General features: G+C 46.2%; 1 protein-coding gene across 3 annotated transcripts in view; it reads right to left on the bottom strand.

The window, feature by feature from the left end:
- Window positions 1-13,777, bottom strand: part of RHOT1 (ras homolog family member T1) — a 1,470,459-nt gene that overhangs the window by 705,750 nt on the left and 750,932 nt on the right. For all 3 annotated transcript variants that reach the window (XM_044068049.1, XM_044068050.1, XM_044068051.1), the window contains exon 12: window positions 1,540-1,624. In XM_044068049.1, coding sequence (XP_043923984.1) covers window positions 1,540-1,624 — 85 coding nt within the window. The remainder of the gene's footprint in view (window positions 1-1,539; window positions 1,625-13,777) is intronic.

The raw sequence follows: 13,777 nt of genomic DNA, 5'->3' as shown, positions 1-13,777 counted from the left end.
CTTCATTCCTTCTACAATCACCTGCTTAAGATGGTGTGCAGGATGACAGGGAGTTACTGCCTATGTCAGTACTCAATGGGTGCAAAATGGAGAAATTAATTCTGGATGGGCACCGACTCATTGTAGCAAGAGAACAATGGTATTGCAATAAAAAAGTCCAATGAAGCAGCATGCCCCACTAAAAGACTCCTCTCAAGAGAGCTATTAAGTTAGCTGTTACGGCCTTACATTAACATCATAATGTACCACCAGAACATGAACAGACAAACTAAATGAAGGCTGACATTCCATAAGGTGTGATAATTATGCTGCTGAATGAAGATCAAGAAACCTGGATTTAAGTCACCCATCATGAATGTACAAATACTGCTCTACAGTGTGTGCGCGCGCACGTGCATATATATTTGTTTGGGGGGGTGCACTGGCTACTGAAACAGTTCCAATAGACACTGATAACTGTAGTACACAGTTTAATTGTTGTACCTAGTTAAGAGATACCCAATGTCGGGGTTAGTTGGAGCAAAAGATCTATCAGTACTTTCCTGGTCACTTACTGTACACAGCCTATGACACCGTTGCATCACAGATTACACCCAAATGTGACAATGTAATCACAAACACCTAGGAAACCCTGAGAGCCTACACATCATATTACTCTCCTTTACACCCAACAGTGTGAAAAATAGTGTCTTGTCACCATTCAGTGGACAGGGCAAGTACCCTACTTTCTTCAGCAGACAAGTCCATTGGTATACTTTTGCGCTAAGCAACCCTTACCAACATCAGCTTTGCTTCTAGGGTCTTTGCTGTACTCGTTACTTGACAGCTTTCCGGATCAACACCACCAAGTTTCTATCTTGGCTGAACATTTGCATTACTTAACCATACATTAGAGCATTATCTAATCTATGTGATAAAGAGGAAAGACACCATCTGAAGCGAGCAGTTGTGGATCACACCACAATGGTAACGCTAAGCAGGTGCACCAGGGGTTCCACTTCCTGGAGCTCAGGCCTACTCCACCCACAGTGCTGACAGCAGCTGCACAGTAACCTAAGGGGAATTCAGCATACTGAGGCACACTTCCCCCTCGGATGGCAGCACACAGTGACATTTGGAAGAGCTGCTAATGGGGGATGTGCTCCTCTACGCAACAAGCTGGTCCACTACCTACCACTTGACTTGCACATATGAAATGACTGAAATTCTTGAGCTATACGGCCTTCACCCTGCCTAGGATGTCCAGCTCCCACCCACTAAATGGGCCGAATAGGTGCAGGTAAGATGAGCCCCTACACCTCATCCTGGACAGGGGATAAAAATAAATGCATGTCCTTTCCAAGGTGCAAGCTAATACTGCATTTTTACATGACTTTATAGTCGCAAGGTTATTGTGCAGTTATCAAGACTACATTTACTGACATATCTTCTTGGTTAATACAAAACTTACTCAAATATATACAAAACAGGCAAAAAAGTACACACCACCCAATTAATTTCTCTAATGTATTTAATATGAAATCAAGTAAAAAATCTTACCAGATCATGTTTATCGAACACACTTTGCAAGAATAAATATGCATGATGGTTCAGTTCTGTAGTACAGTCTGATGGAACCTTGAGTCTGCCAAAGAAAGAATACAACTTTAAAACAAAACTGCTGATACCGAAAGATTTCCATAAATTCTGACAACATTCAACAAAAAGGAAAACCGATATCTGATAAAACCTTTAGACAAACTTACATGAAATAAGACCCCAGGGGCAAGGGGACAGTAAAAATGGCTTTAGAGAGAGAGCATACTGCCCACAAGGTAAAATCCAGTGGAGACAAAGTACAGTTGTGTACACTTACCATAAATGTAGATGTTAGAGTGTATTCACTGTTGCAGTCATCACATTTGGGTTATCCCTGCAAGGGTAGCCCTCGGCTGGCCCGAATGCCAGAGGCTTAGTATTTCTGCGTCGGTTGCTGGAGTATAAAGTAAGGCAGCAAACTCCATTACATCAGTTTTTCTTGCCCTAACCTGTCAGAGGCCCCCCAAGTAGGAACCAGGTTCTGGTGGAAGAACCCCACCAATAGAAAGTAAATACCAATATGTCCCTTGTAAGGAAAGAGAATAAGGGGGATGGAGGGAGGGAAACCAGGACTGCAACAGCGAATACACTCGGACATCTACATTTATGGTAAGTGCACACAACTGTACTATGTTCTTTGTGTTTCATTGTTGCAGTCATCACATTTGGGTTGATTCCCAAAGCTGAGGAAATGGGTGGAGGCAGTCAAAGAAAAGTACAGTTGTGTACATGTACACTTACCATAAATGTAGATGTTAGAGTGTATTCACTGTTGCAGGCATCACATTTGGGTTATCCCTGCCAGAGTAGCCCTCGGCTGGCCCGAACACCAGAGGCCTTGTATTTTTGCGTTGGTTGCGGTCGCTTCAGGACTGACATCAGGTCGTCAGTACTATAAAGTAAGGTAGCTGACGCCATTACATCAGTTTGTCTTACCCTGTCAGGAGCCTCCAAGTGGCAAGCCAGGTACTGGTGGAAGAACCTCACCAGTAGAAAGTAAATACCAAAATGTCCCTTGCAAGGAAAGAGGAGAAAGAAGAGGGGGCTGGAGGGCAGGAAACCGACTGCAACAGTGAATACACTCGAACATCTACATTTATGGAAGTGTACACAACTGTACTATGTTCTTTGTGTTTCATTGTTGCAGTCATCACATTTGGGTTGATTCCCAAAGCTGAGAAAAAGGGTGGAGTCAGTCAAGGAGACTAGGGGCGGACTAGGATGCCCTGCAAGACTGCAGAGGCAAACCCTGCCATGGATTTGGAGAAGATAGCCAGGTGGTAATGTTTGGTAAAAGTGTGAACAGATGTCCAGGTGGCGGCCTCCAGGATGTCCCTGGTGGAGACTCCTCTGAGGAAAGCTGCAGAGGTGGAGGCTGCTCTGGCAGAGTGAGTCCTGACCCCCTTAGAGGCAGGCTTTCCATGTTGCTTGTAGAGGAAATGGATGCAGCGTGCTATCCATTTGGAAATTGTGTTTGGAGATGGCTTTGCCCTCTGCCCCTGCAGCAAAGCTAACCAGCAATTGATCAGACTTTCTGAAGGATTTAGTCCTGTCTAGATAGAATCTGAGTTGTCTGTGCACATCTAGAGAGTGCAGGATCCTTTCCCCCTTCTACTGTGGCTTAGGGAAAAGGTGGGCAAATGAATGGATTGGTTGAGAGCCAACACTGGACACCACTTTGGGCATGAAGGATGGGTTAGTCCTGAGGTAATCCTGTCAGCATGGAAGATGATGAAGGGCTCTACAGCCATGAGTGCTTGTAGCTCGGAGACCCTGCTGGCTGAAGTGATGGCCAGAAGGGACGTGGTCTTCCAAGAGAGAAATTTTAGCTCTGCAAAAGAAGCTGATTCGAAAGGGGCAGGGTGAGCTTTTCCAATACAAAGTTAAGGTCCCAAGCTGGGGTCAGTGCCCTTCTGGGTGGCCTCAAGCTGCTAGCCCCTCTTAGGAACGGTTTAATCAATGGGTGGGAGAAAAGGGGCTGTTCAGTGGGGAAATGAGCAGAAATAGCAGAGGCATGAATTTTTATAGAGGAGAAAGAAAGGCCAAGTAATCCAGGATGTGAGGGAGGGGATGTGCCATATTGGCTCCCTTAGCATGGATCCAGGTGCAGAACCTTTTCCATTTGTCAGCATAAGACTTTCTAGTGCTAGGGAGTCTGGCCTCATGGCTAACATCTAGAACCTGTTTACTGAGGTTGGCAGATTGATTCGGGGTAAGGGAATAAGCCAAGCTGCCAAACTGAGTGTCTGCAATTGGGGATGCATGAATTCCCCTTACCTCTGGGTTAGGAGGTTTGGAATCTGAGGAAGATGCCATGGTGGTAGTGGGGACAGGCTGCGCAGCAGTGAGTACCAGTGCTGGCAAGGCCCGTCTAGAGCTATAAGATTTGTCCTTGGTTTTTCCTCCTTTATTTTGAGGAGTACCCTGGGGATGAAAGGTACTGGAGGAAAAGCAGAGAATGATAGACTGACCCAAGGGAAGGACAGGGCATCCACATTCCAAGACATGCAGTGATGCTCCCTGATGCAGAATTTGATGAGCTGATGGTTGGTTTGGGAGGCAAAAGTTCAGCCTTTGGGGTACCCCATTTTCTGAGTTATTAGGGTGAATGCTCTTCTGTTGAGCTGACACTCATGTGGGTCCAGAAGATTTCTGCTTAAGTGGTCTGCCAGAGAGTTTAGAAAATCTGGCAGGTATTTTGCTAACAGGTGCAGTTGGCATGGCAGAGGCTGTGTGCCAAAGGGTCATGGCAGCCCTGCATAGGAGGGTTGGAGTGAGTCCCTCCCTGTTTGTTGATATACCACATCACAGTGGTGTTGCCTGTTTTGATCAGACCCTGGGGAGGGAAGGGGCTTGAAAGCTATCAAGGCATGCTGGACCGCTATCACCTCTTTTTGGTTGATGTGCAGATGGATTTGCTGTGGGCTCCATTGGCCCTGTATGCATCTGCCATCCAGGTGTGCACCCCAGGCATAGTCTGATGCATCTGTGGTGAGGGTCTGGGTGGCAGGGGGTGGTGAGAAAGGGTAGTTCCTTGTTGTGGGAGCATGCTTCTACCCACCAAAGAAAATCTTTTGAGGTAAGGTATCATGGGTATGAGAGTTTCCAGGTCTTCAGACTGTTGACACGAAAGGCTTTTTAGGTACCGCTGAAGTTTTTTCATATACAGTCTGGCATATGGAATGAGTAGAATGCAAGATGCCATGAACCCCAGAGCTTGCAGGATTTTCCTTGCAGATAACTAGGGTCTGTTGGCTAGTTCAGAGAAGCAGGCTGTTAGGTAAGTTTGCTTCTGTGGTGTAAGGAATGCCATCTGGGATGCTGTGTCCAGACTTGTTCCCAGGAATATAATCCTTTGGGTGGGTACTTGTTTGGGTATCTTTTCATTGACTGTGTACCCTAGGGAGGTCAGTAGGTACTTTACAAAGGCCAGGTGCTTGAGCAGCTTTACCTGGCTGTCTGCCTGAATTTGGCAGTCATCTAAGTATGGGTAAATCTGGACATTCCTTTGCCTGCAAAAGGCAATGGCTGGAGCCAGACATTTTGCGAAAATTCTGGGAGCAGTAGATACGCCAAAGTGAAGTGCAGAGATCCTGCCCTGAAATGTAGATATTTCATGCATGACTCCCTGATAGGAATGTGGAGGTAGGCCTCTTAGGTCTAGGGTGGCTAGCCAAGCATCCTTTGAGATTATGGGTAGCAGCTGCTGGAGGTTGAGCATTTTTGATTTTGGTATCACCAGGAAGGTGTTTAGAATGGATAGATCGAGGATGAGGTGTCAGGTGCCCTCTTTTCTGGGTACCAGAAAAAGTCTGTAGTAGAAACCTTGGCCTTTCTGTTCTGCAGGAATGTGCTCTATTGCCCACAGAGAGCAGGGAAAGGACTTGCTTTTGCACCTCTGCCCACTGGTTTGGAGGCAGATCTGGGAACCGTTTTGGAGTTGGAAGGGTGTGGAAAGAAAATTTGTATCCCTGGGACACTATGTTGAGGACCCAGCGGTCATTGGTAATGGTGGCCCAGGTGCTGGCGTGAAAGGAGAGTTTTCCTCCTAGGGGTAAGTGAAGGTGGGCAGAGGGATTGGGTGGGGGAGGAGAGTCATTGTGAGTTCTTACCATGAGGGGGTGGCTTAGAACTCCCTAGTTTTGAAATGGAGAAAGTCCACTGTTTAGATCTCTGCATTCCCTCTGGCTGTTGTCTGGAGGGGGGGGGGGTGTCTGGTTTCCTGGGGCCTAGGCAGGACTGGCTTGGTGGGAGCAGAAAAGGACCAGTGTTTGGTGGGCAATGCCTGCTGAACCTGGGGTGGCTGAACCTGTAAGAAATCCTCAACTGTTTGCATAGATTTTGCTTTTTCTTCCATCTTTTTTAAGACCTCTTCTGCCTTAGTGCCAAATAAGTTGTTTTTGTGCAAGGGGGCATCCAACAATTTGACATTGTCTGGCAGGAGCTGTTCCATAAGCCATACATACCTTCTAATGACAGATTCAGTAACTGCTGCCCTGCAAGAAGCTTCTAGGGCATCAGAACCACAGTGCAAGGAGTGTTTAGTTACTTGACTTGCAGAATGCATTAACTCTTGTAATTCTTTAGATTCTGCCCAAGCAGGAAAGGAAGACATTTTTTGTTTGAGGAGTTCCAGGATATGTTGCTTAAATTTTAGCATATGGAACTGACAATTTAGTGCCCTGAAAGCAAGAGTAGCTGAAGTGTATACTTTTTTACCCCATCTGTTTACTGCTCGGGAATCCCTATCTGAGAGGGTGGGGTTCTTAGCAGAGGTTGATTTAATCCCTTTAGAAATTACCTCAGGGTCAGCAGTAGGATTTTTAAAAAGAAATTTGTGAGAGTCAGGGACTCTATAGTACCGGTCTGGTTTTCTGGGCGCAGGAGGGAGGGAGGGTGTCAGCAGTCAAGCTGGATTCCAGGAAAACATCCTCCACAACATCCAAGACTTGGGGGATGGCCAGGAGACTGTGCTGTAGAAGATCTAGGAATTCCCTGAGTCTCTTTTTAGACTGAGGGTAGTCTTGACTCTCCCATTGGAAATGCTCCCTTAAGGTTACAGGGTTTCCCCAAAGGAAAAAACCTCTGGGGAAGAGGCTAAAGGGATGGAATCCCTTGCATCAGAATCCTCATAAGGAGAGAGGGGTTGCATGTCTTCATATTCAGATGTATCAGACTCATCAGACTCTTGTTCAGACAAAACTACAGGGGACAGATCTCTTTTCCTTTTGGAGGGGGTAGCTTGGCTTCCCCTGATAAGTATGATAAGGCCTTCTGCCATTTTAAGCATTTGAGACTGAGACAAGGAAGCAGGTGCCCGAGAGTGGGTTGTTGGGTTACTTGGGGGTGGTTCATACCCTGAGCCTAAGAAAAGTACAGTTTTGTACCTACCATAAATGTAGATGTCCGAACAGAAATGCATCTGCAGTCCTTACAAATGGGTTGTCCTGTCGTCAGGCAGCCCTTCGGTCGGCCGGATTCCAAAGTCTGGGTCTGGCCTCGGCTGGTGTTGCACTTCACCCGACGTCATAGCTGCAGTTCTTCAGGTATAAAGGCATCAGCCGACGCCATTTTCCTGTTTCTTGCCCCAGATGCCAGTTGCCCTGTTGGATAGCTAAATTTTGGATAAATGCCAATGTTTCCAAATAGTAGAAGGCAAACACAAAAAATAAGCATGTATGTACATATATACAAACAAATACACCATAAGAGATCCCCCCCAGCTAGCTATTAGATGGGCAAATACCCTAGGAATACCACAGAGGGGAAGGAGGGTGGGTAATCCTGACTGCAGATGCATTCCTGTTCGGACATCTACATTTATGGTAGGTACAAAACTGTACTATGTCCTTCAAGGATGCATCTGCAGTCCTTACAAATGGGTAGAATACCATAGCCAAACTAGGGGAGGAGGAAGAAGAAATTATGGTGTAGTTAGGATCCCTTGCAAAACAGCAGTGGCAAACCCTGCTCGGGATCTAGAGTATAAAGGTAAGTTATAATGCTTGGCAAATGTGTGCAAGGAGGTCCAAGTAGCAGCCTCTATAATGTCCTTGGTAGCCACTCCTCGTAAGAAAGCTGTGGTAGTGGCTGTAGCCCTTGTAGAATGAGGCCTTATGTTCTGTGGAGTTTGCTTTCCATGGTAGGAGTAACAGAATCTGATGCAATTTCCTATCCACTTGGAGATTGTCTGTTTTGAAATTGCTTTTCCTTCCCTTCCTGTTGCATATGCTACCAGAATCTGGTCAGTTTTTCTATTGCCCTTGGTTCTGTCCAGGTAGTAGCGCAACTGTATGTACATCCAAAGTATGCAGCAGTCTTTCCCCCCTGTTCTGTGGATTGGGGAAGAAGGTAGGTAGGTGGATAGCCTGGTTTAAAGACACTCTGGATACCACCTTAGGCATAAATGTAGGATTTGTTCTCATGGACACTATCTTGATGGAAGATTAGGAAGGGTTGTACTGCCATTAAAGCCTGTAGCTCAGAAACCCTTCTTGCTGAGGTAATTGCCAGCAGAAAAGCAGTTTTCCAGGATAGGTGTTGAAGATCTGCTGTTGCTGCTGGTTCGAAAGGGGGGGGTGTCAATTTTTCTAGCACAAAGTTCAAGTCCCATGCTGGTAACGGTGGTTTCCTAGGAGGTTTTACATTTTTAATTCCTCTCAGAAACTGCCTGAGTAGAGGATGCGAGAAGACAGGGGGATCGAAGCTGTATTCTGCAGAAATAGCTGATGCATGTATCTTGATGGAGGAATAGGACAGGCCTGTATGGAAAAGCTCTGCCAAATACTCCAGGATGTTGGCAATGTCTACCTTTGACACATCTTTTCCCCTTTCAGTACTCCAAATGAGAAACCTTTTCCATTTTCCTGCATAGTTCCTTCTTGTTGAGGGTCTGCGGGCCTCAAGGATGATGTCTTTAACCCTTTGGGATAAATCTGGGTTAGTTGCTCTTATGTAATGTTCCAGGCAGTCAGCTGCAGAGTTTTCAGGTTTGGATGCAGGGTGTTGTAGCCGCTCTGAGTTAACAGCAAAGGAATCAGGGGTAGTGTCCACATTTTCCCCCGGGACATGCTCCTCAGTAATGGGTACCAATGTTGTCTTGGCCAGTCTGGAGCTATCAGAATGATCCTTGGACGTTCCTCTTTGATTTTCTATAGCACCTTGTGCATCAAAGGAAGAGGTGGGAATGCATATGCTTGTCAGGCCTTTCCAACTGAAGGATAGAGAGTCCACCTTCCAAGCAAGTGGGTGGTACATCCTTGTGCAGAATTTCTTGAGCTGGTGATTGAGTGGGGATGCGAATAGGTCTATTTGTGGCAGTCCCCATTTCTTTGTGATGACCATGAAGATGTCCGGGTGTAGCATCCATTCGTGAGCATCCGAGGTAGTTCTGCTTAATATGTCTGCTAGGATGTTTTCTTTTCCCGGTACAAAAATTGCTTGTAACTGAATGTTGTAGCTCAGAGCCATATTCCATAGGTCCAGTGCCATCCGCCATAGAGGGTATGAATGAGTGCCTCCCTGTTTGTTGATGTACCACATGACTGTGGTGTTGTCTGTCCTTATCATCAACTGCCCTTCTTGGAGGAATGGTCTGAAATTCTGGATTGCTAGTTTTACTGCCAGCATTTCCTTTTGATATATGTGCAGGTGCAGCTGATCTGGAGTCCATAAGCCTTGTATGCACTTGTCCAGCATGTGGGCCCCCCAACCGAGGTCTGAGGCGTCCGTTGTGATGGTTTGGCTTGGTTGAATGCTGTGGAAGGGCAAACCTGGGTTTGACTGGCATGCCTGAGCCCACCATAGGAACTCTTGTTTCAGGCATGGGATTAGTGGTATTTCGGTTTCTAGGCTGTGCCTGTGTTGAGACCATAAATTCTTCAGGTACCACTGTAGCTTTCTCATATGCAGTCTGGCATGAGGGACCAGGATTATGCAGGATGCCATGAAGCCCAAGGCCTGCAGTACTTTCCTTGCTGTTAGTTTGTTCTGCTTTGTTAATGCCAAGAAGTAGAGAGGAAGTTGTTCTTGTTTTTCTGCAGTTAGGAATGCCATCTGTTTTACTGTGTCCAATTCTGCACCTAAGAAGGTTATTCTTTGGGATGGTATCAGTCTTGATTTTTTTATATTGACTGTATATCTCAGGGCTTGCAGTAAGCAAATGACTCTTTGTAAGTCTTCTGTTAGCTTGTTTTTGTTGTCCGCTTTTATCAGGCAGTCATCCAGGTATGGATATATTTGGATTCCCTGAAGCCTGCAGTGAGCGATTACTGATGCCAGACATTTCTTGAACACTCTGGGTGCAGTAGATAAGCCAAAGGGCAATGCTGAGAATTGATAATGCTCTGATCCTGCAAGAAATCTGAGGTATCTTCTGCAATTTGGTCGTATGGGGACGTGCAGGTATGCCTCCTTGAGATCTAGAGTCACCAGCCAATACTCCTTGCCCAGCATGGGAAGAAGTTGCTGTAGGGTCAGCATTTTGAATTTTGGAACAATGATGAATGTGTTTAAAGCGGACAGGTCGAGAATAGGCCTCCAATTTTTCTTTTCTTGGTACCAGGAATAGTCTGGAGTAAAATCCCTTTCCTTGTTCCATAGATGGTACCCTTTCCACAGCTCTCATCTTTGCTAATTGAGCTATTTGTTTTAGAGCTTCTGTCTTTTGATTTGGTGGTAGGTTTGGCATTCCTCTTTTTCCTGGTAAAGTATGGAAATGAAACCTGTAGCCTTGGTCTATAGTTTGCAAAATCCACTTGTCTCTTGTGATGTAGTGCCAGTTTTTTGAAAACAAGGCTAACTTTCCGCCTAAGGGTGCTGCTATTTGCTCCCTGGTAGGCGGTGCCAGAGCCAAGTCACTGTGATTGTCCTTTTGCAGTGGTAGTAGTTGTGTCTGTGCCTCGCTGGTTGTTACCTTGCCACTGGCGTCCCCTGTAGGCACCTCCTCTGGATTGATTTCTGCCTCTTGAACGCCTATTCCTGCCTCTCTGAGTTTTAGAGGAGTCTGGAAAGGACCAATTTTTGGAAGGCCAGTTCCTGCTAAACCTTGGAGGCTGAACCTGTAAGAAATCTTTCACCGTTTGTACAGATTTTGCCTTCTCTTCCATTTTCTTCAGTACCTGTTGAGCAGGAGAACCAAATAAACTGACCTTATCCATAGGAGCATCTAATAGTTTTGCTTTAACATGATCCGGCAAGACCTGTTCTTTCAACCATGCATGCCTTCTTATAACTGTGCCAGTCATGGCTGATCTAAAGGAAGCCTCCAGTGCATCATAGCCACATTTTAAAGAATGGTTACTAACCTGCTGAATGTTATGCACCATTTCTAGAACATATTTCTTATCTAAAGAATCATCAGAGGACAGTTTCTTAGTTAACTGATCAAGCATAAACTCCTGGTATTGGATCATATGAAACTGACAGTTCAATGCCCTAGCTGAGAGAGTAGCAGAGGTGTATACTTTTTACCCCATCTCTCTAAGGACCTGGATTCCCTTTCAGAAGGAGAGGGTTTTAACTGAGGTCGAAGCTACTGCCTTAGGCCCCTGGGAGATAGTCTCGGGATCTGCAAAAGGAGCCTTGTATAAATGGTGATGTGTGTCCGGGACCCTGTAGAACCTATCGGGCTTAGCAGGGGCTGGAGGCAAAGTATCAGGAGCAGTGCAAGCATCATTAAATGCATCATCTACAACAGGAAGAACTGGAGGTATAGCTAAAGGCCTATGTTGTGGTAAATGCAAAAAGGTCCTAAGCCTTTTCCTTGAATCTGAGAAATCTTGTCCCTGCCATTGGAATTGCTCTCTCATGGCATGTAAGGTTTCCCCAAAGGAAAATTCCTCTGGTGGAGAGGCAGAAGGAATCGATTCCTCAGCATCGGAGTCTTCATAAGTAGAAAAAGGAGCCTCTGGATGGTCTGTATTGTCTGTATCAGAAGAATCATCTGAGGATACTGGCTCAGGGGGCTCTGCTCTAGGTCTCTTTTCTGGAGGAGGTTGAGAGGCCCTGTCTGGGTGAGATTGGGATTCCCTTATTAAAGAGATGAGATCCTCTGCCAGAGTGAGCATTTGGGAACTGGAACTGGGCCTGTGAGAGGGGGGCTTAACAGGCACAGACTTAGAAGTTTTGGCTGCTTTAGCCCTGGCAAAGGCCTTTATGGACATGGCTGCAGGCAGCCTAGCAGCACCACGTGCAGGGGTTGAAACATCCAAAGGGATGGTGTCCGATAATTCTTGTGAAACCACAGTAGCAGGTTGAATTTCAGAGGCCGATTCAACCAGGTTAGAAGGGGCCTCGGTAGTAGTGATGGATTCGGCTTTAGATAGAACCGTTTGCTTGGTTTCGGCCGAAACAGAGACACTCGGTTTGCTTAACAGCGGTTTCGGCTGAAACCGCGGACCGCGAGTGTCGGTCCTTTTCTTTGCGTTTCTTAACTTGTGAAGTCGGAGGATCCGACGGCATTATGTACGCAAAATCTGAGCCGAAAAACTGTTCAGCAAACTCCGACCGATGTCTAAGCGTCCGTCGGTTGAAAGAAGCACAGGCTAAACAAGCTGCTACGTCGTGGTCTGGGCATAAACAAGGTAAGCAGTAAGAGTGGAAATCTTTATGAGGTATTTGTTTCCCACAAGTTAAACAGTTATTCACTTTTTCTGACATCGGCTGAGGCAAGAAAGAGTCCCCAACGGGGTACTTAGCTTTTTAGAAGTCTTCGAAGTAGTATTCGGTAGTAGTAATCTCTGGATCTGACCGACCGGCACTTGCGAACAGCTTCTGCTTCGGGCGCCACGCGGCAAGAAAGACTGGGGAAAATGGTGTCGGCTGATGCCTTTATACCCGAAGAACTGCAGCTATGACGTCGGGTGAAGTGCAACACCAGCCGAGGCCAGACCCAGACTTTGGAATCCGGCCGACCGAAGGGCTGCCTGACGACAGGACAACCCATTTGTAAGGACTGCAGATGCATCCTTGAAGGACATCTTGGTCGTTTTCGAAAGAACAGTAGTTGCAAAAGATGATGTCGGTTTCTGTCACGAATCGGTAGTGCAAAGGACTTTCTCAGAAGCCAGTGCCTGGTCAGCGGTTCCAGACCCATCCAAGGTAGAGATGACCGCAGGATCCTTAGTCGAAGAGTTTTGCGGCATACCCGACTCCGAAATGGTCTAAGTAGCGGCCTGCGAATCCACAGAAGTGGGCATCAAGGGCTGTGAAAGCGCCTCAGTGAGGACCGGAGAACTGACTACTAGCTTAACGGAAGAGTCGTCTGTAGGTTTGGACCTGTGCGGTCTATCTCTGTCTTTATCTTTAAGTTTTTTTTGGAAGATCTGCTGTTGGATGGCTTACCGAAGCCATATCGGAATTCGAAGACTGTAACCAAAAATAGCTGGCTACAATAAGGGTCCAACAACAGATAGTTCTGGCATTGAACAAAGCACAGAAGCGACAACGGGGGACGTCATGGTCTGGCCCTAAACAAGTGACGCACTAAGAACGAAGTCTTGGTGTGGTATTTGCTTTCCACAGGCGAGACAATTCACTTTTTCTGACATCGGTGAGTGCAAGATAAAAGTATCCCCAACAGGGTACTTAACTTTAGAAGACTTCAACTTCAATTCGGTAGACTAAAATCAAGTAGCGGCAGACCGGCACTTGTATGAACTGCTTCTGCTTCGGGCTCCAAGGCAAGAAAGACTGATGTAATGGCGTTGGCTGCCTTACTTTATACTACTGATGACTTGACGTCAGTCTTGAAGCAACAGCAACCGACGCAGAAATAATAAGCCTCTGGTATTCAGGCCGACCAAGGGCTACCCTGGCAGGGATAACCCAAATGTGATAACTGCAACAGTGAAACACAAAGACCATGAGCAAAAATACAGACAATCTAATCTGCCAGCATATGTATGGTCCAGTAAGAACTGATTGCAGTATGTGACTAAAGGCATAAAGATAGAGGATATATTTAAGCATAACATAGTCCGATGTGTGATGAGGAAAAGTTGGCATCCTCCCGGCCTGCAAATGGAGCTTTACTACTTGCTTATAATTACTATTGCTTGCTTCACTTAATCACTTACTTTTCAAGGTGGGTAGGTAACCACATGGAACCTTTCCAGCCAGTACCCAAACAAAAGGCACTGAGAGATGCAATACAAAATAAATAACAAAACTAGATGCAAATGAGTAGGAAGAGAGTGCC

This window comes from Protopterus annectens, chromosome 4.part0 (assembly GCF_019279795.1).
Source record: "Protopterus annectens isolate FY-2018-M chromosome 4.part0, PAN1.0, whole genome shotgun sequence".
Classification (NCBI taxonomy): domain Eukaryota; kingdom Metazoa; phylum Chordata; order Ceratodontiformes; family Protopteridae; genus Protopterus; species Protopterus annectens.
Note: the sequence above shows the minus strand (reverse complement) of the source record. Positions and strands in the feature narration are given on the sequence as shown.